The following is a 24,847-nucleotide window of genomic DNA, read 5'->3' on the forward strand; positions in this document are numbered from 1 at the left end:
TCAGTGCTAGAAATACAATATTTCCAGCCTTCTGTTCTTGAAAGCTTGGTAGAGGGTGTGTGTGTATCTGTGTGTAAAAACAAGATGAGTTCACATTTATATAGTGCTTTAATGTTTTAAGGCATTTTCCTTCACAACAGCCCTGGGAGCAGGAAGCCCCTGTGAGGTGGGTAGTAGACATGTGTGTGTTGTGTAATCTGTCCTGTGGAGGAGGAAGTATACTCTACCACTTTGCTCTGGGTTCCCTGTTCTATGCATAATTCCTTATTGTCTCACTCACTCTGTGACCTTTGGTGAGTCATGCAGCTTCTGTCTTTGTTTTCCCATGTGTAAAATGGAGGTGTTCATGCTTGCTAGCTAATAAAGCAGCTGGTGAGCCTCAGGTGCATGAAAAACACAATTATTGTCATTACTATTATTTGTTATTTCAAATCTACGCTTCTAAGTGTAGTCTCCAGAGGAGTTTATATACTAGGAGGTCTCAAACCTAAAAAAAGATGAGGATACAGTATTGGGAGGGGATGTTTTATATTCTTTTCATTTTTTTAATATTCAGTATCAACATACTAGAGCCGGGGAAAAGACAACGATAATGACTTTCTGGGCCCTTCTGTGCCTCTCAATGTTGGGCATTGTATGCTATTGATGTAGGGTTCAGAGTTAATGTGACTCATCCTGGGTAGCCCAGGCAAATAGCTGTGGTAGCTGGGGAAGAAAGGCTGGGCTAATGTCAGTTTTTTCAGTGAGGCATGGGGAGACACATGGCCAAAGCCATCCCTTGACAAAGTGGGAGATCATCCCAGGCTTTGGAGGGAACCAGGTGGCTGAAACTACACTATAGGCACGTACAGGAAGAAAAGGGGATGGCCATGTGGTGCTGAAAAAGACCTGGGGTACTACTGTTTGAACAGTGAAGAGCTGGTTACCTGGCAACAGTGCTGCCACCCTCCTCACACATTGTCCTCTCAGGCTGCATTTTGTCCTATGTCTCCTCTCTCCCTTCTCTTCAAGATCACCCTTGATGTTCATTTAAATCAAATTCTACCTGTCTGAATGGTTTGGGAAGTGGGGTGAGATGGGGCATGTACCACATAGTCTGATTCTCTCTAGGGAGAACACAAAGGAAGACATTCTAGGTATGACCAGGACTACTCTAAATGACAATGTTATGGCTCTTCAGGGCAGCAGGTTGCTAGAGGTGGCACAGGTAGAATCTGAAGCCCAGTGAGAAATGTTTTATCAGCACACTTCCCCACTGTTTGTACTGGCACTAAACTTACTTCAGTGCTGATAATGTTGGTAATGTTATTTTGGAGCCTCTGACCATTGGTGCCATTTTGAGGTCAGTTGACTATTGGTGTTGTTTATAGTCTCAGGTCTTAGGATCTGAGGTATTAAATGCTAAGGGCAAGATGATAATGTCTGGGGTAGGCTAGATGGTTTATATGTGTTTACATTAGATTAATACAGAGATTGTACAGAGTGCAGAAAGTACCAGATTCATCCCCAGCTGGGCTGTCGCTGAGGTCGAGGAGGAGCTAGCACACACTTGGTGAGTACAGTAGCAGAGGGGCAGGGACCCTGCTGGCTGTGGACACTTACAGGAGAGCATAGCCCATGGTATCAGTTCCAGGGCAGAGAGGACAGCTTTAGTTTGCAGCCACCAGAGGGACCGCAGGGAACAAGATCATTTGTGGGACAGGGTAGTCCCACAGTAGCTTAGGGGTAGAGAGGAGAGCCCAAGGTTGAATCCCCAGACAGATCTCAGAAAAAATAGTAAGAAGGACCTAAAGCTTGGGGCATTATTCCCTATACCTCAGGACTACAACTTGTTTACACTAAACTGCTAAAAACAAAATAAAACAAAAATAAAAATAAAAATGACTAAGCAAAGGAGAAAGAACCCAGCCATAGATAGCTACTATGGGGATAGAGAAGATCTGGGTTCATATTCAGAGGAAGATAATGGAACTATAAAAAGCCACTCCTTTTAAAATGAGAAACATCAAATGGTCCCAAGCACAAAAAGAGCTCTTGGAAGTACTTAAAAAGGACTTTAAAATAAGAGAGATTGAGGAAAAATTAGAAAAAAAAATAAGAACAATTCAAGAAAATCAAAAAAATTTTAAAAAGAAAGTCAATCAATTTGAAATAGAGAATCAAAACTTAAGGGGGAAAATAATTCCTTGAAAACTAGAATTGGGCAAAAGGAAGCTAATGACATTCGAAGACACCAAGAAATAATAAAACAAAATCAAAAGAATGAAAAAATAGAAGAGAATGTGGAACATCTCATCAGAAAAACAACTGATATGGAAAACAGATTGAAGAGAAATAATATAACTAGTTGGACTACCTGAAAATTATGATAAAAAAGAATCTTGATACAGTATTATAAGAAATTATCAAGGAAAATTTCCCCGAAGTTCTAAAACAAAAAGGCAAAGCAGAAATAGAAAAAAAAATCCACTGATCTCCAACTGAAAGAGATCCCAGGAGGAAAACTTACAGGAGCATCATAGCTAAGTTTTAAAGCTCCCAGGTTAAGGAGAAAATATCAGAAGCAACAAGAAAAATAAAACAATTTAGATATCATTGAGCTACAATAAGGATAACACAACACCTAGCAGCTACTGCATTGAAGAACCATAGGTCTTGGAATACTATATTTTGTAGAGCCAAAGAACTGGGGTTATGACCAATGGTAACTTACCCAGCAAAATTAAGTGTAATCCTGAATGGAAGAAAAATGGATATTTAATGGACTGAAAGACTTTCAGACATTTGTGGCAAAAACTGCAGAAGTTAAGAGAAAAATTGACATATGAGGTCCAGGAGAAATGTAAGATAAACACTAAAGACCAATTATAAGGGACTCAATAAGGTCAAATTGTTTACTTCTTATATGCGAAAATAGTATCAGTACTTTTATGAATGTCATCATTATTTGGGTTTGAAAAAAAGGTGTGGGCTGAGCTGAGTATGATAGGGTGGTTCTAAAATAATAAAACCATGTAGAAAGACATTAAAAAGGAGTAATTATCTCATACAAATGAGACATAAAAGGAAAACTTGATACAGAAGAAGCTAGTAGGGGAGGGCACATAGTCACTTATCAGGACTGGGTTAGAGAGGGAATAATGTATATATGTATATATATAAAATGCATATGTATATATATACATATACACACATATGTATATATACACATATACACACATATATGTATATATATACATATACACACATATATGTATATATACATACACACACATATATATGTATATATACACACATATATGTGTATATATATATATATACATATACACACATATGTAGAAGGGTATAGAAGTCTTCTAAATTCAGAAAGAAATAAGAGGGCAAAGGGGAGAGAATAAGGGAGGGGTGGGTAGGTTAAGGAGTAGGAGGACAAGGTCATGGATAGAGTAAAGCAGAGGAGTGAGGAGATACAGGAATAGGGTGAGAAGGATAGTAAGGAAGAATAGAAAGGAGGAAAACAGACAAGTAACTATAGCTTAGAATGTGAATGGGATGAATTTACCCATTAAATTGAAACTGATAGCAGATTAAAATTTTGAATTCAACTCTATGTCGCTTTCAGGAAATGCTATAAAAATGAGACACACACAAAAATAAAATGAAGGTCAGAAGTAGAATTATGCAAAAAAGCAGGGGTAATAATCATCATTTCAGAAAAAGTTATTTCTAAAATAGATTTAATCAAAAGAGAAAAATAGGCAAACTACGCTAGGTGTCAGCCATATTATTCAATATTGTTGTAGACCATTTAGAATAACTAGACAGTATAAAATATCTGAACAGATACCTGCCAAAACATAAACAGTAACTATATAAACATAAAATGCTTTTTATACAAATAAAGTCAGACTTAAATAATTGAAGTAATATTTATTGTTCATGGGTAGGTAAAGCTAATATAATTTAACAAACAACAATTTTACCTAATGTATTTAATGCCATCCCAATTAAATTACTAAAAATTATCTTACCAAGTTAGAAAAAAATAACAAAGTTCATTTTGAAGAACAAAAGGTCAGGAACTTCAAAGAAATCAGGGAAGAAAGAAGTAAAGGAAGCAGATTTAGTAGCATCAGACCTTAAACTATATTATAAGGTGAGAGTGTTGTTGAAGTGTAAAATGGGTAATTTTGATCATTTTAAATTAAAGTTTTCTTGTAGAAATAAAGCCTATGCATCCAAGAATGGGAGGAATGTAGAAAATTAGGAAAAATCTTTCACAGACAATCTATCAGATAGGATGTGATTGGGTTGACATATGGCTGTGGTGTAGGAAATAATGAGCTGGCTAATTTAGAAAAACATGGGAAGACTTGGACTTGTGAAGAAAGATGCTACCCACCTTCAGAGAAACGTGACACGTCGAAATAAGCATAGTATGGTCTTACATAGATGTGTATCTTTATAGATAGCTCTGTGTATATATACATATATATATATATTTATATATATATATATATACATATGTATATGTATGTGTGTATTTACATACACACACACACACACACACATATATTTCCATGCTTCATTATAGCCTTCTTTAGAGAGAAGGGAAAAAAATAAACTGCACAACAGAGAACAAAAGAAAGGAAGCAAAGAAAGGCTGGGCAGCTTTAAAAACAATGTGTAGTACTTATTAAATAGGTTTTCTTGAAATGGAAATGTATAGTTTTATATTGAATCCTCTGCGTGCTGTTGTGTACATGGCAATGTTTTTTTTCTTTTCTCATTTTGTTCTTAAGTTTTAAATAAAGAGAAAAAAATTACAAAAAAACCTTTTTTTTTTTTAAAAGAAAAGCATGGGGAGCCCAGAAAGGGATCCGAATACTTCCAATGAATGAGTCCTGGTAGCCAGTCTCTTCTTTTCTTCTGCAGACTTCTGAGGTATAAGTGGGAGTGTTGTCTGGGGGTCTTTACAGACTGCATTGCTTTTGGGAAAATATATCTCAGATGATACCATGTCATTTGTAGTATATTGGGAGGGAGGAAGGGACAGTGTCAGTGTCAGGGAGTTTTATCATTACAGGTTGATGCCAAATGTCTGATACTGGTGCATACTCTCAGGCAGCAGAATGGTGGGCATTTACACAAAGGAGGTCTCAAGGTGACTGTGTTTTCAGGGTTGAACTCAGCATTTGCATCCTTCTGTTCTAAAGTCAAAACGAAGGTGGACATAGATTTCTATCACTAGTTAAACATGAGTTTGTGCTAGGCATGATATACAGTGACTTGAACAGTTATAGTCCCTACCTACTACAGGCTTGCATTCTAAGTCAGTGGCTCCAAAGTGGGGTATGATCATTCTAGGGTAGAGCCAAATGATCTTTTTGGATGCAGAAAAGAGCTACTTTTATTTATGTATTTTTAAATCTAAAAAAGAAAGATATGAAGCTTTACATTATTATTTAATATTTGGATTGACACTGACACTCTCATATATCAGAAAGTCATATGTCACACAGGAAGTATAAGGGGAGGGAATTCCATAATTTGCAGGAGTTGACAGTAGAACCTTGTTTGTTTTAAGAATATTACAACGTATTTTATGTTACAGTGGTTTACACATCCTTGGTTAAGTGGATTTACAGATTATATTATTAGTTTTCAACTAAACTGGCTCTCACCAAATGAACAAATAAGCTTATAAAGATTCCTGCAAAGTTAAACCACAAATTGATGATAATACTAGCAATAGGAATGTAAGCAAAGAAAAAGAAAATGGCAGAGTTGACATCCAGGCTGCTCCTAGTACAAACTCTTGGTCAGCTGCCATTGCAAGGTCAGATTTGACAAGAAGTTGGCAAAAAATTGAAATTATCAAGATTATTTGAAATAAGGATCTGTATCTACTATCACTAACGATGAACCTTGCTGTAAGTGTATTATGTGCCTTGAGATAGTAGCTAATGATAGCATGGAGACATTATGATTCACAAGAGATTTAAAAATTAATCTTTTGTTGCCAAAATGATGTGCTGTCACCTGTGCAGGTACACAAGTCTACAAAGTTAACCTACTTAGAAACAGCATCTCCTAACATGTTTAAAAATCTTCCAAAGAGTTTTAGTGAATTTTGAACCCATTTATTAAAAATATGAAAGTGCAATACCTTCCAATTAGACTGCAAGAAGAGCTGATTGATATCAGGCAATATGGAAACTTACTAGCTGAATTTCAATACAAACCTTTGTATAATTGATAAATTGGGTTGAAAAATGAGGACCATAATTTAGTCAGCACAGCCAATAGACTTTTGTTTGGATCTACATATTTGTATAAGATTTCATTTTTCAGTTATTCCAGACATTAAAACTAAGAATAAACTGAACTTAAAACTAGATGTTCACATTGCTGTATCAGAAAGTATTAAACCAAGATTTTAAAAAAATGAAACTTATTCAATCACATTGCTCTCATTAAATTTTTTATTCATATTCCATATCACCACATGGATAATGGTATTTCTGGTTTTAAATAAAAATATAGACTATGAATATATGTGTATATTTATATATCACTAGATTAGAAGTTCCTTGAGGGCAGGAATGTCATCTTTTACCTCTTTTGGTCACCCTAGCCCTTAGCTCAGTGCCTGGCCTAAAGCAAGTGCTTAATAAATAATTATTGATTGATCTATATATGTCTATATCAGTATCTATAGCTAGACTTAATAGCTATATGATAGAATGTTGAAATTGAAATAAAAATTGACTTCAAATCCAAGCTTGTCACCATGGGCAAATCACTTAACTTTTACTTTTAGTGAAAGCCAAAAGATTGTACAATCGTAGCATTTATGGTACATTGTAATAGGTGTTATTTTTTTTCAGTTGCATCTGACTCTCTGTGACCCCATTTGGGGTTTTCTTGGCAGAGATACTCGAGTGGTTTGCTATTTCCTTCTCCAGGTCATTTTACAGAGGCAAAACAGGGTTAAGTGACTTGCCCGAGGTCATGCAGTTAGTAAGTGTCTGATGTCAGATTTGAACTCAGGAAAATAAATCTTCCTGACTCCAGGCCCAGCACTCTATCTAAGGTGCCACCGCAAGTAATTGTACCATTGATAAAATGAAGTGAAAAATCTAAAGTATTGTTAATTTCTTCTTGACCTCATCATTTTTTGTATTCATGCAGTGGCATGCATATATCATTTATAAATATACATGTATTCGAGGTGGATGCTCAAATCATTCTATTTTATTTTATTTTTTACCACTGGGGCACATGATCAAAAATTTTAGAGACGACTGCCCTAAGCTAAGGAGTAGCCACCTAAACAGAGCTATCCAGAAGGGAAGAGAGTGTGAGGAGGGGCTCTAGCAGAATGGAGCCGAAGGATGTACCTCAATTTAATAGCGAGGAACTGAAATGTCCTTCTGCTGTAAAGCTATGATCCCTTCTGTATATATGGGATCCTTTATATGCGCCATGACAAAGAGCACTGTGAATTAATTCATTCAGAGAGGGAAGGTGGCTGATTGCTCCTACAGAATCTGAAGAGCTGTGAGTTCCAAGTTTGACTCTACCAGAAAACTGCTGGTTACTATTAAGAGTTCATTCATCCAAATTCAGTAGTTATTAATTAAGTACCTACTATATTCAGAATATTGTACTAGATGTTCTACTTATATTTATCTCATCTAAAAAAACAAGACAAAAGTAATTGTTATTCTGATTTGATATTTAGATTAATATTTGGCACTCATACATCAGGCAGGCTTGTATCACATGAGATATCCTAAGGGACCAGTGGTAATTCTGTGACTTGAGAGGTTGACAGTGACACACTCACTTATTTGCTTGCTTTAAGCATATTGCAATTTACATGTGCCCAGTTAAGTGGATTTACAGATTATATTATTAGTCTTAACTAAACCAGCCCTATTAAAATAAACAAGTGGTTGAAAAAGATTCTTGTAAAGTTAAACCATAAATTGAAGATTATAATGAAATCACAAGCAAATAATAAGAAAAATGGTAGAGTCCACATTTTTGATGGATACTGTTTGGATATCATCGCTACAGATGGTAAAGAATGGTTTGGATATGATCCTTTAGATAAGACACACATAGAACTATTAGGTATAAAATGAAATGCAACGTGAGATCTGAGTGGAGAAGGCTTTCTTGATGGGGTATTAGAAAAAGCTTCTTGGAGGAGCTAATATTATAATGGACTTGCAAGGATGGGTAGGAATTCAGCAAGAGCGAAGTGGGAGAAAAGGCATTAAGTACCAAGAACAATGTAAGTGAATGTGTGGCGGCAGGAAAGGACAGAGTGCGTTTGGGTACCAAGAGAGTTGTACATTTTGGTTAGACAATGGAACAATTAGAAGGGAATAATATGAGTAGGCCGGTCTCAGAGAACCTCTCAGTTTGCAAATTGAAGAACTTCTTACAAGGTCTAGTGAGAAGCAAGTTCTCTCTCTAATGTGCATATAAATGGACTCCATAATGTATACTTACTCATGCTATTCATGCCATCTCACATGAAAAGGTGGCCTTTCTCCTTGCCAAGGCAAACTTCTCTATATACGCAACTCATCTTCTCTAGCAGATTGTCCCCTATACCATTGCCAAAGTCTCAATAATCTTCAGTCTCTCCATGTCTACTGGTTCATTCCCTACTCCTTACTGACATGCTAATGCCTCCTTCATCCTCAAAAAACCCTCATTCATTCCAGCTATTTGTCTCATTTTTCTCCTCCCATTTGTGGCAAAACTTGAGAAGGCCATCTACAATAGGTGCCTTCACTTACTTTCCTCTCTTTTTTTTAACTTCCTGCAGTCTGGCTTCTGACCTTGTCATTCAACTGAAACTGCTCTTTCCAAAGTTACTGACAATCTCCTAATTATCAAATCAGAATGACCTTTTCTCACTCCTGATCGTCTTGCCTTCTCTGCAGCCTTTGACACTGTCAATCACTTCCTTGATTTCTCCTTGATAATGTCTCCTCTCTAGGTTTTTAGCACACTATTCTCTCCTGGTTCTACTATTTATTTGTTAATTAATTTATTTTTAGTTTTCAACTTTCACTTCCACAAGATTCTGAGTTCCAAATTTTCTTCCCATCTCTCCCCTCCGCCCACCACAAGACAATGTGCACTCTGATTACTCCTTCCCCTAATCTGCCTTCCCTTCTATCATCCCTCCCTCCTTCTCTTATCCCATTCCCTTCTATTTTCCTGTAGGGCAAGATAGATTTCTATACCCCATTGCCTGTATATCTTATTTTCCAGGTGCATGTAAAAACAATTTTTAACATTTGTTTTTAAAACTTTTGAGTTCCACATTTTTTCCCTTCCTCCCTCCCCACCAACCCTCAATGAGAAAGCAAGCAATTCAATATGGTTATACATGCGTGGTCATGCAAAACACTTCCATAACAGTCAGGTTGTGAAAGACTAACTATATTTCCCTCCATCCTATCCCACCCCCATTTCTTATATTCTCTCCTTTGACCCTGTCCCTCCTCAAAAGTGTTAGCTTCTGATTACCCCCTCCCTCAATCTGCCTTCCCTTCTATCATCTCCCCTCTCTTATCCCCTTCCCTGCTACTTTCCTGTAGGGTAAGATAGATTATACCCAATTGAGTGTATATGTCATTCCCTCTTTAAGCCAAATCTGATGAGGGTAAGGTTCACTCATTCCCTCTCACCTCCCCCTTCTTCCCCTCCATTGTAAAAGCTTTTTCTTGCCTCTTTTATGTGAGATAATTTACCCCATCCTACCTCTCCCTTTCTCCTCCCATTACATTCCTCTCTCACCCCTTAATTTTATTTTTTAGATATCATCCCTTCATATTCAACTCACCCTGTGCCCTCTGTGTGTATATATAGATATATATATATGTACATGCATATACATGTATATATATATATATATGTATACATCTACTCTAATACTGAGAAAGTGTCTCATGAGTTACAAATATCATTCCATGTAAAAATATAAACAGTTCAACTTTAGTAAGACCCTTATGATTTCTCTTTCTTGTTTATTTTTTCATGCTTCTCTTGAGTCTTGTATTTGAAAGTCAGATTTTCTATTCAGCTTTGGTCTTTTCATCAAGAAAGTTTGAAAGTCCTCTCTTTCATTGAATTTCCAGTTTTCCCCTTGAAGTATTATACTCAGTTTTGCTGGGTAGGTGATTCTAGGTTTATTCCTAGCTCCTTTGACCTCCAGAATATCATAAGCCTTCTGATCCCTTAATGTAGAAGCTGCTAAATCTTGTGTTATCCTGATTGTGTTTCCACAATACTTGAATTGTTTCTTTCTGGTTACTTGCAATATTTTCTTCTTGACCTGGGAACTCTGGAATTTGGCTACAATATTCCTAGGAGTTTTCCTTTTGGGATCTCTTTTAGGAGGTGATTGGTAGATTCCTTCAATAGCTATTTCACCCTCACGTTCTAGAATATCAGGGCAATTTTCCTTGATAATTTCTTGAAAGATGAGGCCTAAGCTCTTTTTTTGCTCATGGCTTTCAGGTAGTCCAGTAATTTTTAAATTATCTCTCCTGGACCTGTTTCCAGGTCAGTTGTTCTTCCAATGAGATATTTCACATTGGCTTCTATTTTTCACTCTTTTGGTTTTATTTTATAATTTCTTGATTTCTCATAAAGCCGTTAGCTTCCATTTTCTCCATTCTAATTTTTAAGGAATTATTTTCTTCAGTGAGCTTTTGGACCTCCTCTTCTATTTGGCCAATTCTACTTTTTAAGGCATTCTTCTCATTGGCTTTTTGGACTTCTTTTGCCATTTTCCATATTTTTAAAAGTGTTATTTTCTTCAGCATTTTTTTGGGTCTCCTTTAGCAATTTGTTGACTAGTTTTTCATGATTTTCTCACCTCACTCTCATTTCTCTTCCCAATTTTTCCTCTGCTTCTCTTACTTTCCCCTCTTACTTGATTATCAAATACTTTTTGGGCTCTTCCATGTCTTACAACTAATTCATATTTTTCTTGGAGACTTTGGATGTAGGAGCTTTGACTTTGTTGTCTTTCTACTACTTATTAAGCCACTTTTTCTTTGTCCCCTTTGGTAGATCTTCATCCGGGCCATATATACCAACCATGGGTCTCTGTCCTGGGCCCTCTTCTGTTCTGCCTCTATACTATTTCACTTGGTGATCTCACCAGCTGATTCAGTTATCATCTCTGTGCTAATGATTCTCAAATCTTCTTATCCAGCCCTAACCTCTATGCTCATCTCCAGTCTGACATCTCCAACTGCCTACTAGACCTCTCAAACCAGATGTTCTGTATGTATCTTAAACTCAATATGTCCAAAATTGAACTCATTATCTTTCCCTAAAACCTCTCCTTCCTTCCAGCTTCCCTGTTAATGTTGAAGTTACTATTCTCCTCCTAGTCCCTCAGGCTTAAAACTGAGGTGTCTTTCTCAACTCTTCATATCATCCTACCATATCCAATCTGTTGCCAAGGCCTGTTAATTTCACCTTTGCAGCATCTCTTGAATACGCCCCCTTCTCTTCTATGATACTGCCACCACCCTGATGCTAGCCATCATCCCTTCATGCCTGGACTATTGCAATAGCTTGCTGTTTGGTCTCCTGCCACAAAGCTCTTCCTTCCAGGCTATCCTCCACTGAGATGTCAAAGTGATCTTCCTAAAGCAGCACAGGCCAAACCACAGTCATTTCCCTGCTCAGTAAACCTCAGTAGCTCCTTATCACTTCTAGGACCAAATAGAAAATCCTCTCTTTGGCATTCAAAGCCCTTCATAGTCTCTTATTCCCTTCCTTTCCAGTCTTCTTATTCCTTACTCTCCTCCAAGTCCTCTGTGATCCAGTGACAGTGGCATCTTTATGTTCTTTGTGCCTGAAATGCTCTCTCTCCTTATCTCCATCTCCTGCCTTCCCTGACTTCCTAAATTACCACCTTGATTAACTTCTTAAAGAGGCCTATTCACTGAATGGGCATTACCTCACTCATAGTGAGAACCTGAAAAGGCCTTAACCTAAAAGGGCCAGGGTCTCCCAATGCATCTGGGGCCATCATGAGTCCTCCTGGTGAATATCAGGCCACTGGACCCAGAATATCAGGTCACTGGAGGAGAAAGTGAGGCTGGTGACCTTGCACAGCCCTCCCTCACTCAAATCAAAGTCAACTGCAAGTCGCATCATTATTTCTCTCACGTCATGGTCCTCTTTGAGAACCAAGGACAAACACAGCAACAACAATAAATTACCACCTTCCATAGGATGTGTCTTCCCTTGGCTGATTATTGCTTACTTATCCTGTAAATAGCTTGTTTTTACGTAGTTGTTTACATGTTGTCTCCCCAATTAGACTGTGAAGTCCTTGAGAACAAGAATAGCCTTTTGCCTTTCTTTGTATCTCCAGTGCTTAGCACAGTGCCTGGCACACAATAGAATGCTTAATATTTATTGACAGACAGACTGCCTACAAAAAAATCATAAGTCCTTGACATACATACAGATGCTGAGTAGTATGAATGATTCATCCCCTGAGGTTGTGACATGTATTCAAATTTACACTGTTTGAATTTATAATTATGTAAAATGTGGTAATTGGTTCCAGACCAATGGCAATATGCAGTGCAAGTTCAAATAGTGTGACCACTTTGGGGGATTCATTATTTGCATTAATCTGAATCAAGTTGTATTGGTGGAAAGATCCAAAGCCTAATTTAAGTCTCTCTAGACACAGCAACTAAATGGTTTTGCCTAAAATCACTCAGGTAATTAGTAGGACCAAAGTCTCTTAATAGTCAATTCCGTGAACACTAAAGCATAGGAATAAGTGGAACCTTCCTCAAAATTATAAATAGCATCTACCTAAAACCATCGACAAGCATTATTTGTAATGGGGATAAGCTAGATGCATTCCCAATAAGATCAGGGGTGAAACAAGGATGTCCATTATCACCCCTGTTATTCAATTTGGTACTAGAAACGTTAGCTGTAGCAATAAGAGAAGAAAAGGAAATTGAAGGGATTAGAATAGGAAAAGAAGAAACTAAATTATCACTTTTTGCAGATGATATGATGATTTATCTAGAGAATCCTAGAGAATCAAGTAAAAAACTACTTGAAATAATAAACAACTTTAGCAAAGTTGCAGGATATAAAATAAACCCACATAAATCCTCAGCATTCCTATACATTACTGACAAAGCCCAACAGCAAGAGATAGAAAGAGAAATTCCATTCAAAGTTACTGATGGCACTATAAAATATTTGGGAGTCTATTTGCCAAGACAAACCCAGGGCCTATATGAACATAACTATGAAACACTTTTCACGCGAATAAAATCAGATCTAAATAAATGGAAAAATATCAGTTGCTCATGGTTAGGCCGAGCTAATATAATAAAAATGACAATCTTACCTAAATTAATCTATCTATTCAGTGCCATACCAATCGAACTACCAAAAAATTATTTTACTGAGCTGGACAAAATAATAACAAAATTCATTTGGAAAAACAAGAGGTCTAGAGTATCTAGGGTATTAATGAAAAGACATGCTAGAGAAGGTGGCTTAGCCACACCAGATATTAAACTGTATTACAGAGCAGCAGTCATCAAAACTGCCTGGTACTGGTTAAGAAACAGGGGTGTGGATCGGTGGAATAGGATAGGTACACAAGTAGGAGAAATCAACAAGTTTAGCAATCTACTCTTTGATAAACCCAAAGAGGCCAGCTTCTGGGCTAATAATTCACTATTTCACAAAAACTGTTGGGAAAATTGGAAAACGGTAGGGCAAAAACTGGGCATAGACCAATATCTTACACCATATACCAAAATAAAGTCAAAATGGGTTCATGATTTAGAAGTAAAAGCTGATACTATAAGTAATTTGGGAAAGCAAGGAATAGTTTACTTATCAGATTTATGGACAAGTAAAGAATTCATGACCCAACAAGAGATAGAGAGCATTACAAAATGCAAAATGGATAATTTTGATTATGTCAAATTGAAATGTTTTTGTACAAAAAAAGCCAATGCAACAAGAATTAGGAGGGAAGCAGAAAATTGGGAGAAAATCTTTGCAACTAGTATCTCTGATAAAGGCCTCATTTCTAAAATATACAGGGAACTGGGCCAAATATATAGGAATACAAGCCATTCCCCAATTGAGAAATGGTCAAAGGATATGAACAGGCAGTTTTCAGAGGAAGAAATTAAAGCTATCTATAGGCATATGAAAAAATGCTCTGGATCACTACTGATTAGAGAAATGCAAATCAAAACAACTCTTAGATACCACATCTCTCCTGTCAGATTGGCTAAAATAACAAAACAGGAAAATGATAAATGCTGGAAAGGATGTGGGGAAATTGGAACATTGTTGCATTGCTGGTGGAGTTGTGAGCTGATCCAGCCATTTTGGAGAGCAGTTTGGAACTATGCCCAAAGGGCTATAGATATGTTCATACCCTTTGACCCAGCAATACCACTTCTAGGGTTGTATCCCAAAGAAATCACACAAGCGGGAAAAGGACCCATATGTACAAGGATATTTATAGCAGCTCTTTTTGTGGTAGCCAAGAATTGGAAATCAAAGGGATGCCCATCAATTGGGGAATGGCTGAACAAGCTGTGGTATATGAAGGTGATGGAATACTATTGTGCCATAAGAAATGGGGATGATGCAGACTTCGTAACAACCTGGAAAAACCTACATGACATAATGCTGAGTGAGTGGAGCAGAGCCAGGAGAACGTTGTGCACAGCCACAGATATATGGATCCTGTGAGGACCAACCCTGACATACTGCGCTCTTCTCAGCAACCTAAGGGGCAAGGACAACTCCAGGGGACTCAAGATGGAGAATGCTGTCTTCATCCAGAGAAAGAACTGTGAAGTTTGAATACAGATCGAGGCGCACTACATGCTTGCCTTTTTTGCTTCTCTTTTGTTTTTGTTTTTGGGTTGTTTTTTTTTTTTTGGTTCTGTTTCTTCTTTCTCATGATTCATTCCATTGGTCAAAATTCTTCTCCACGACTTGACTAGTGCATAAATTAACTCAATGCAAAGTTATACATGACAGTTATATGAGATTCCATGCCGTCTTGGGGAGGGAGGGGAGAAAATCTGGAACTCAAAATTATGTAGAACCGTGTGTGGTAAACTAAAAATAAATAAAGAAATTTTAAAAAAAAGCAGATCTAAGAACCTATGCTAGTAGGTCTTCCTGAGTATGCTAGGGTGCTTGCTGTCACAGCCATTCTCTCCACCTGCAACACTTTCTATTACACCTATAAACATTTTCACCTTTAATATCTGAATCAAATGTCATTTTCTCCTCAAAGCCTTTACTTTGCACTACCAACAGAGGGGATATTCCTTCTTCTTATCTCCCACAGTAATTTCTTTGTACTTCAATTATTACACAGTGTCTTTCATGGTCATTATGTGTGAATTTCCTATCTCTTCACTTATATTTGTAGCTCCTGGTATACAAGAGTCATATTTCATCAGCTTTTATATCATCATTGTTTTAGATCTCTTAGAATCTTGGAGGACATTCAATTAAACCTCACATTTATGCAGACACCTAAAATCAGAGATGTGAAGGCACATATCCAAGAAATCACAGAACATATTAAAGTCAGAATTCTTATTTAGTCATTTCAGTTGAATATGATTCTTTGTGACCTTCTTTGGGATTTTCTTGGCAAACATACTGGAGTGGTTTTCCATCTCCTTCTACAGCTCATTTCATAGAGGGGCAACTGAGGCAAATAAGGTTCAGCAACTTTCCCGGAGTCTTGTAGCTAGTGTCTGAGACCAGTTTTGAAGACAGCCTGGTACTCTTTCTACTATGCCACCTAGATGCCACATGGATCATAACCTGATATTCTCTGGTTCCAGAAGAAATATTCTTTCCATTACATGAAGCATTCTCTGCATGCATAGAATCTAGTGCTTACCCAGTGCTCAACAAATAACTATAGACCAAATGAAGAAACAGATTAATAGTGTGGTTAAGGGAATGGCATAGCACAAAAACCACTGTTCTTAAAGTCAGAAGATCTGGGTTAAAGTTTTTAAAAAAAATAGTCAATTCCATGTTTCTTCTATTACTCCAAACTCAGGTGTCCCTAACTACAATTCTCTACATTCTTCCCTTTAGCTCCCCACTTTGTGCGAGTAAAAGAATTCTCGAGACCTGATGCTCCAGAATCCTTTCCATACTCCTCTTTTTCTTCCTTAGTAACCTTCTTATTCTCTCCAATTTCCTTCTGCAGGTTCCAACTATGGGAGCCCTCGCCCAGCTCATGCCAACATGAATGCCAATGCCGCGGCAGGGCTTGCTCCTGAGCACATCCCCACCCCAGGAGCCGCCCTTTCATGGCAGGCGGCCATTGATGCTGCCCGGCAAGCCAAGCTGATGGGCAGTGCTGGCAATGCTACCATCTCCACTGCCAGTTCTACTCAGAGGAAACGGCAGCAGTATGGGAAGCAGAAGAAGCAAGGGAGCACAACAGCCACTCGCCCACCCCGTGCATTGCTGTGCCTGACCCTGAAAAATCCCATCCGGAGAGCATGCATAAGCATTGTTGAATGGAAATATCCTTTTTGGTGTGGTCTGGGCAGTATGTTTGTGCTCTCTTCCTGGTATCAGTTGGAGAAGCAGTGGGGCAAGGAGCATGGGCTCTGGGACCTGAGATCCAATTCTGCCTCTAGTGTTTGCCATCTCTGCGAGCTTGGGCAAGTTATTTAGCCTCCTTAGGTCTCAGTTTCCTAATCTGTAAAAAAAGAGGGAGGAAAAGTTGTAGTAGATGGTGTCTGAGGTCATGTCCAAGCTGGATATTTATTATATTGTATTGTATTGTATTATATTAATTATCCTCCTGATAGTACTAGCCCTCAGAAAACCCAAAACTTAATCAGGCTCTGTGGGTAATATCTAACTTTCAGAGACAGGAAATAATAATAACTTTTAGGGTATCTCTATGATATTTTATAGACTACAAAACATTTTCTTCCTATTCAGTACAGCATAATATAGGAAAAAGAGTACTGGATTTGGGGTAAAATCCTAGCTCTGCCATGTACTACCACTATTATGTGATCTTGGCCGTAACTTTTCTGGGCCTCAGCTTCCTGATCTATAAAATGAGAGCATTGGCCCAGATGACCTCCGAGGACCCATTGCCAGTTTCAATTCCAGGAATTCTGTATAGCAGATAATACATGCTGGTACTATTTCCATTTTATAGGTGAGGAAATAGGCTGAAAAAGGCTGAAAAAGCAAGGTGACACAGGTGGTCATCCCTCAAGTCAGTACTTGAGCCCAGACCTTTGACTTCAAGTCTGTTTTTCTTCCATTATACTGTGCTGTAAAATGAATTATTCTCCATGATTCCCCCCTGCTTGAACTGGTTATTTATCTTCTGTTTGACTGGGTCTTCCTTTGTCTCCCTCTCCCATTTCTTTCATTCTTAACAGATCTGGGCGTGGTTTCATGACCCAGTCTCTCTAGTATTAGCCAGAATATCAGCCTAGAAAAGGGAGATGTTGGCCACTGTCGCCTCTTAGTTCAGTGGCCTAGAGCTCTGGTATGAATAGCCATCAATCCTGGTTGTGCTGCTTAATAGGAAGCTAAGGAGCAGGTACTAGGAGGCATTTGGGCCTTGGGGAGGTTAGGGGTGGTGCTCCCTATGGCATTATAAGTCATTGATACAGAGCAGGGCTGTCCAACCTTAGGTTTTTATTGAAACAATAGACAATATATTTTGATTGGCCATTTTAGTGAGAGCTCTGCAGTGGCTCAGCTTCTTTTACTAAAGAATTTATGTAAATTTCTATGCTTGTAGGTGGGCTGCATGAATCGCACTGCATGAGGCCTGTGGCCTGCATTTTGGACAGCCCTGATATTGAGGATGAATTGAAGGGATCTCCTCATTCAAGCACTCCTCTCAGTAATAACAGTAGCCAGCATTTATATAGCTCTTTAAGATTTGCCAAGTACTTTGCAAATATGATCTCACTTTTTTTCTTCACAGCAACTCTGGGAGACAGGTGCTATTATCACCCTGTTTTATAACCTTTACCCAGAAGTGTGCTGGAGCTAGCTTGTACCAGCTCGCAGGAACCAATTATTAATTTTTCAGTGTGGGCATTTACACCTTGGAAATTAACAACTGCTACAAATCAGGGCTTGGTTTATTATTTTATTGCTTGTCTAGAAAGTGATGGAGAAAATGTTAATGCAGATGAAACTGAAAAGTGTGTCCAGGTTTTGGGAGAGCTGGTTGTTAAATATTTACCAGCATACCCCTGCTTCTAATAGTATTTCTTTAAAGCTCTTTATTATGTACCCTAAGCCCAGAGCTTTCCTTTTAAAGAAGTTCACATTGGCAGGAAAAGTTATGGAAAGAACACTATATTTGGGCCCAGAGGACTTAGGCAAAATCCTGGTCCTGTTACATGCCAGCTGTGTGACCTTAGGGAGGCTTCTTCTCATCTTGGGCCTCAGTTCTCTCACCTGTAAAATCAGAGGGTTAGATTGGAAGATTTTTTGAGGTCCCTTTCAGTTCTCAACCCTTAGAATGGTTTCTGGGGAGGAAGAGAATACTAAAATAGAGAGAAAGCCATCATATGCTTAAGGGACTATCCCTTTATCAAGGATCCCTAGGGTGGGATAAACTGAAAGTGGATTATAAACTTTAAAAAACATGAGGGAACAGTCAAGGAGAGTACTCTACTAGAAAGAAACAAGTGAATCAGATGGTGAATTGAGTTACATTCAAGGGTAGAGAATGGATATCAGTGATTATGACTTAAAATTTGCCTGAATGCTATCGAAGTAGTGGAAGCCAATGGTAGGGGCTTGGGCAAAATTTCTTGCCTTTACCAGGGACCATATGAATCTCGCTCTCTAATTGTGAGCATAGGCCAACTTATTAGACTTCTCAGTAGCGCAGCAATACTTCCTGTCAGGAATGGGAGGGGTGAGGAAAAGGACCCAATGAGCCACCAGAGTCAGGGGCCAGTTGGCTGGTAGGAGAAACATTCAATCGATAATATATATTAAGCACAGTCAGATGAGCTCTTAGTAGTGGCTCTTCGTGAAGTTCCCAGAATGTCTAGGAAGGGTAGATGGATAGGTAAGGAAACAGTCAGGTAGGTAGACCAGTTGGTTCTTGCCAGGAACAGAGGGCTCAAAAGCTGTCATTAGGTAGAGAGACTAGGTTAAAAATGATCATCTCTCACTAGGTGAAGGTAACCCTGAGATGGTATAACTAACCTACAGCTTTTAACCTATCTGCTTTGATTGATTTCATTGATATAATATTCTTGCATAGGATGATAGGTGGTAGGTAAGGGTTTGGGTGGAGGTTGGACTGATAATGGTTGGTATGGTGATTTCACTACCACACACTTTGGTAGAGACATTTACATGACATTTGACCAATGGATGGGCACACTATCTAAGATAGGTTGACGGCTCTGTTCCCTATTTCTCATGTGACCTTTGGTAATTCAGTCTACTTCCCTACGTCTCATAGGAAAAACTGAATTGGCTTGATCAGCTTCCTGAAGTCTCTCCTAGAGCTAAGTGCTTGGACCTATGGACCCCTGCAATGATGAGAAATACAGGATCGGGGGGGGGGGTCATTTAAACCAACCTGTAGCTAGGAGGAATTTTATTAGCTTTAGCAGGCTGAACAAATTAGCCTAGAAGGAAAGAAACTCACCCCCAAAGGGGAGCTCCAGGTGCCCTTGCTTAGCAAATTGGACGGACAGCATGGTGGTGGAAACATCACTAGAATAGGCTGGAGTTGGGAAGATTTGGATGCTAATCTTGTCTGTGCCACATATGTGACCTGAGGCAAGTCACTTAATATTTCTGTGTCCCATTTGCTTTACCTATGGCTGACATTTATATAGTCTGGTAAGGTTTATTTGCAAAGCACCTTACATGTATTATCTTAATTGATCTTCACAGTAACCCTGTGAGGTAGGTACTACAAATATCCTCATTTTATAGTTTATTAAACTGAAGCTCAGAAAAGTTAAGTGATTTATCCAAGGTCACATAGCTAATAAGTGTTAAGGGTCAGAGGCAGGATTTGAACCCAGGGCCATCTTGACGTCAGGATTCAGCATTCTTTTCACTGCACCATGCTGAAGGGGGTTAGATGTGGAGATCTCTAAGACCCCTTCCAGCCTTAACATTCTATGACTTGATGAGAGGACCAATCCTCTCCCTTCCCCTTCCTGTCTCTCTGTCTCTCTTCCCTTGCCCTGTTCCTCTCTGTCTATCTCTCTTTGTCTCTGTCTGTCTGTCTCTCCCTTTTCCTCTCCCTCTCTCTCTTTCTCCCTTCCCCACTCCCTCCCTCCTTCCTTTCCCATACCCTTCACTGCACTCAAGCTGCTCTAACTTCAAGCCCATTTTACCAAGTCACTGATGAGCAGGTGTAACCCTCTGAAGGGCAAAAGGTGATCTGAGAAGAATAGGAGAGATGACTGAAACTCAGACTGCTTTTAAAAAGCAGCCCCAATCCCATGTTCAGAAAAATGAAAAAAAAAAACTTTTTAGAAATTTATGTTTACTCTGGCACGCGACTGGCCTTCACTGCTTTTGACATATTAGGAAGAATTTTGGCGGGGACCCACCAGAAGCACTTAAAAAGGCATATGTTTCTTTTCAGAATACAAGGGGCCTGGAATGTATTCTTTAAACAAAATTCTTATGAATCTTTAATTTAAAAAAAGTGTATGTTTGTGTTGTGCATATTCTCTTTAGCAGTAGTTTCCTTAACTCCCTTCCTCAGACCATTTGAAATCATTATTTTACTGACTATTTTTGCCAATTGTGTGGCCTTAGCGATCTATATTCCCTTTCCAGAAGATGATTCAAATGCCACCAATTCCAACCTGGTAAGTCCCTCTGTGCTTTGCCTTTCTTACCCAGAGCCTGGAGGTGGTCTCCAGTCCTATGGAGAGAATGTTGCAAATACGGGAGAAATAAGATGTGTCTTTGGGATGTACAAAAGCTCTGTGGGGCTCAGATCCACAGCTCTGTTTTGCTCTTTATTCAAATTAGCACCTGTCTGATCACAGCTCATTTTAGGAAAGAATATTCCAATTAGATGTTAGTGAACCCTGAGTATGATGTGTTTTAAGCAGCAGATTTCTGTGAGTGTCCTGAAATGTGCTTTGTAAGTTAAAAGTGCAGGTGTTTGCAGGAGAAATCTTTTATTTGTGTCTTATTTGTGTCACTCATTGTTAAAGGGGTTTGGGGCTCTCAGGTGATCAGTGGCGTCATTGCTTAATGAGTAATCGCCAGGAAGGCTCTTTGGAAGTTTTTGCTCATGGACATCCAATTTGCTTATTGAAGTTTAGTTAGAAAGAATTCCTTTTCTTGGGAAAGGCAACCTTCCCTTGGAGTTTCTGAGGAAGCCAAGGCTCACAATTTGGGGTTAGAGCTCTCCGTGGAAAAATAAGAGAGTGTGTTTACTTTTGGCTTGCTGTGAAGTCATAACAAAGGACTCTCCTCATTCTGGGCATGTTGTGGAACAAAGCTTTAGAGTGGGTTCTGAAAATCTGCTGTGTCTCTTCCATAGGCCCAGAGGGGGAAAAATCATCTTCCTTGCCCAACCCCCTAAGCCTCAGAATGCAGATAACTGTTGTTTTAAAAGAGATTTGGGGGGAAAAGTATTTTGTCAGCAAAACTATCTCCTTTCCCTGATGTTCTCAGCACCTTACTCTAATCAGTGAGATAGGACGTTCCAATGAAATTGGTGAAAAATGAGAAGCAGGAAAGCTTCAGAATGATCCTTCACATGGTTGCCAAGTACAGATGCTATCACTCTTGTGGTCATTTATTGCTCCTTTCTTTTGAAAAAACCCCCAGCATTGTGACATTTCCTGTTGTCATTGAAGTGAGCACATTTAATGCCTATTTAAACCATTACCCCACTTTGGCAAATTAGTTACTGATCCATGTGGGAAAAAGTATTTGGTGCCTGCTGGGATTGCCGCTTTTGCCTCCTGGGGACTTTGGGTAGGGGTGAATGTCCCAGGAAGAGGTTCCAAAGGTGACTTTGTGAACACTTGAAGATAGAGTGCTGAGAAAGCCAGAATACAGATGAATAGCATTAGCCACAGTTCTCGCTATCTTCCTGAGGTGTGAATTCATCCCCTAACAGGCAAGATATCTTTTCCATGTCAAAATAAATACAAGCAAAGGGTTATCTCACAAGTAGTATCTGAAAAAGCATTATAGAAACTCATATTATTATCTCTTTTTGGTTTATCTCTTATTCATTATCTTTTCTTGAGTAGGAAAAAATTCCCATTGGATTCTTGCAACTTCTGTCACTTAATCTATAATTTCCTTTTTTAAGTACCCTAGCTACAAATGACATTGTTTTTTTATCCCCTTCATCCTGGAAAACTTGGTTTGAGCAAAGGCTGTTTTGAAGTAGAGAGGACTGGGGCTTCATCTTAGGCCCATGGGAACTGTCGGCTAATTGCCCATCAGGAGGGGGGAGGAGGGCTGATCAGTGATCAGAGGAGGATCATTGTTTTCTAGGGAGTGAGGGAAGAACAAGGGAAGCTTGGAGATGGCTGTGAAAAGGAGGAAGGAAGTGAGAGAGATTTTCCCAGCGTTTTCTTAGATTCCTGTATAGATTTCAAGTACAAATAATAATAAAGTTCATGATGACAGACTCCTGCTTATGGGTGAGTTGTATCAACTGATTTTAAGCAGGGATAAGATAATCTGCAGTAGGCTGTTCAGCAGCAGGCCTTTCTATCCATGTGCTTGACTGCTCCTTTAAAAACTAGGGCGAGATAACACAGGGGGACGGAAACCAGAAGGACTGAACGGGGGTTCAATTTCTCATTTACTGTCAGTGATATACCTGTAGATGTTAGGTGGCTTTGAGGGTGAGAGTTGGGAAAAAGACAGTGGATTTGGGGGAAAAGACTGGTTACCATGGCAACTCCTATAACCCTGGATTTCCCCACCAAAGCTCACCTTCTTCAAACCAGTCATTAACTGTGATGTGCCACACGACTCCCCCTACTTTAAATAGTGTTCTAGGAGGAAAACGACAGCTATTTTTCCAATAACTGACATGACTTGAAGGGTTCCTTTCCATGGCATCATTCAGATTGTTTGTGTGAAGGGCTCTATTCCTCATGGCACCGTTTGCCATCCAGAGCTTTGGACTCCTTAGATCGTATTGTTCCTTTTCTAAGACTTCATGCTAAAACTTAGATTGTATTGTTACCTCACTCAGGCAGCTAAACTGGACATCTGTGGAGAAGCTGGGGGTGAGAGAGGTTGTGTGGGAAAGACGGAAACAGAGCTGAGCTTCAACAGCTCAGCCAGCTTCTCCCTTGAGTTGAGAGTTCATGGTGGCCCTGGCACAGGGGGATTGTAGAAGACCAAGACCAGTTTCCTAACATCAGTCAGACAATCTAAAAGAAGACTGCAAGGTAGACTGATATATACAGTAGCCATAGTGGACAAGGAGGTAGCTAAGTATACACTTGTGCTCATGGATACTTAACTAGTTGGAGGGGTTTAAAAATAGCCTGATTTTATAACCCGAAAGCTGAAAGTAGACTTATGAATATATTTGAAGGAAAGTTTTAAAGGATGTGTGAGAGAGAGAATTCCCAATCATAGGTTCCTTTCCCCTTCCAATGAAGGGAATCAGAATTGGGTTGGTGTGTCTCCTCAGAAGCCAGGATAGAGGAGGGCAGGACCTTTGGCATCTGTGTAATTGTGTTGCTGTTTTCTAAATCCAGTCTTTCTGAAGCATCTCTTCTGGAGTAGCATGGACCAATCACTGGAGCTTAAGAATAGTCCAGGAGTAGGTGCAGAAGGAAAACTTTCTATCTTTTGTACTTTAGGGGAGTGTATTTCTTTTAAGGGGATAGTGCCACATGTATGTGGTGTTTCTTTTCTCATTGTGTACAAATCGTCCAGTATAATCTTTTCTTTTTTCTTCAATTCTCAGCACTGAGCACTGTGCCTGGTGCATAGGGAGTGCCTAATAAGTGCTTGTTGGTTGATTAGGAAATAAATACATATACGTTGATTTGAAGTCTTGATTAAAACATCCTCGGACCCCCTTCTCCTAATGGCAACGTATCTTTTAAAAATTATTTTAATACATATACCTATATAATAAGACTGGTGTGTGTGTGTGTGTGTGTGTGTGTGTGTGTGTGTGTAGCATGTTGAGGTTTTATTCTTTAGAACTTTGTTCTGAAAAGCAGAAGGAAAAAATATTTTTAACAAATGGAAGGTTAGCCCACCTAGACGACTCATAGTTCTGTATAACACCTACTACAATGAATCTTTTGCTTTTCCCTACAATCTACATGTATCTACCAACAATATCTCTTTAGTTCAGAAATAAGGATGAGACATTTCTCAGTGCTATGCAGACCTCACCCACTCAGTTGGGTTCAAGAATAATATTTCATTTAGTAAATCAAACACACACACATACACTCAGAGTCAGAAAAAATTTTTTTCATATGAATTTGCAAATTCACATCCATTCTCACAAATTCACATCTGTATATGAGCTTCCTCTTGTGAACATTTTTTTTTTTTGGTTCCCACCCACTCTCACAAAAATTCTTTCTTTCTCTTCCAGACAATCCCCACTGTTTTCTCAAGCAGCTTACTCTTTTAACTTTCACTCCAAGAGATTAAAAAAATTCTTAATAGACTTTTTTTCCCTTAAACCTTTTGCTCCAATAGGCCTTTCACCTTTGCACCCAAGTAAATCGTCTGACTTGTGCTTTCCAAA

At 38.8% G+C, this 24,847-nt stretch overlaps 1 protein-coding gene across 4 annotated transcripts in view; it reads left to right on the top strand.

Moving 5' to 3' along the window:
- Positions 1-24,847, top strand: part of CACNA1C (calcium voltage-gated channel subunit alpha1 C) — a 1,048,429-nt gene that overhangs the window by 242,218 nt on the left and 781,364 nt on the right. For all 4 annotated transcript variants that reach the window (XM_036758696.1, XM_036758693.1, XM_036758694.1 and 1 more), the window contains exons 2-3: positions 16,307-16,628; positions 20,843-20,948. In XM_036758696.1, the coding sequence (XP_036614591.1) occupies positions 16,307-16,628; positions 20,843-20,948 (428 nt within the window). The remainder of the gene's footprint in view (positions 1-16,306; positions 16,629-20,842; positions 20,949-24,847) is intronic.

The sequence above is a fragment of the Trichosurus vulpecula genome, chromosome 5, assembly GCF_011100635.1.
Source record: "Trichosurus vulpecula isolate mTriVul1 chromosome 5, mTriVul1.pri, whole genome shotgun sequence".
Taxonomy (NCBI): domain Eukaryota; kingdom Metazoa; phylum Chordata; class Mammalia; order Diprotodontia; family Phalangeridae; genus Trichosurus; species Trichosurus vulpecula.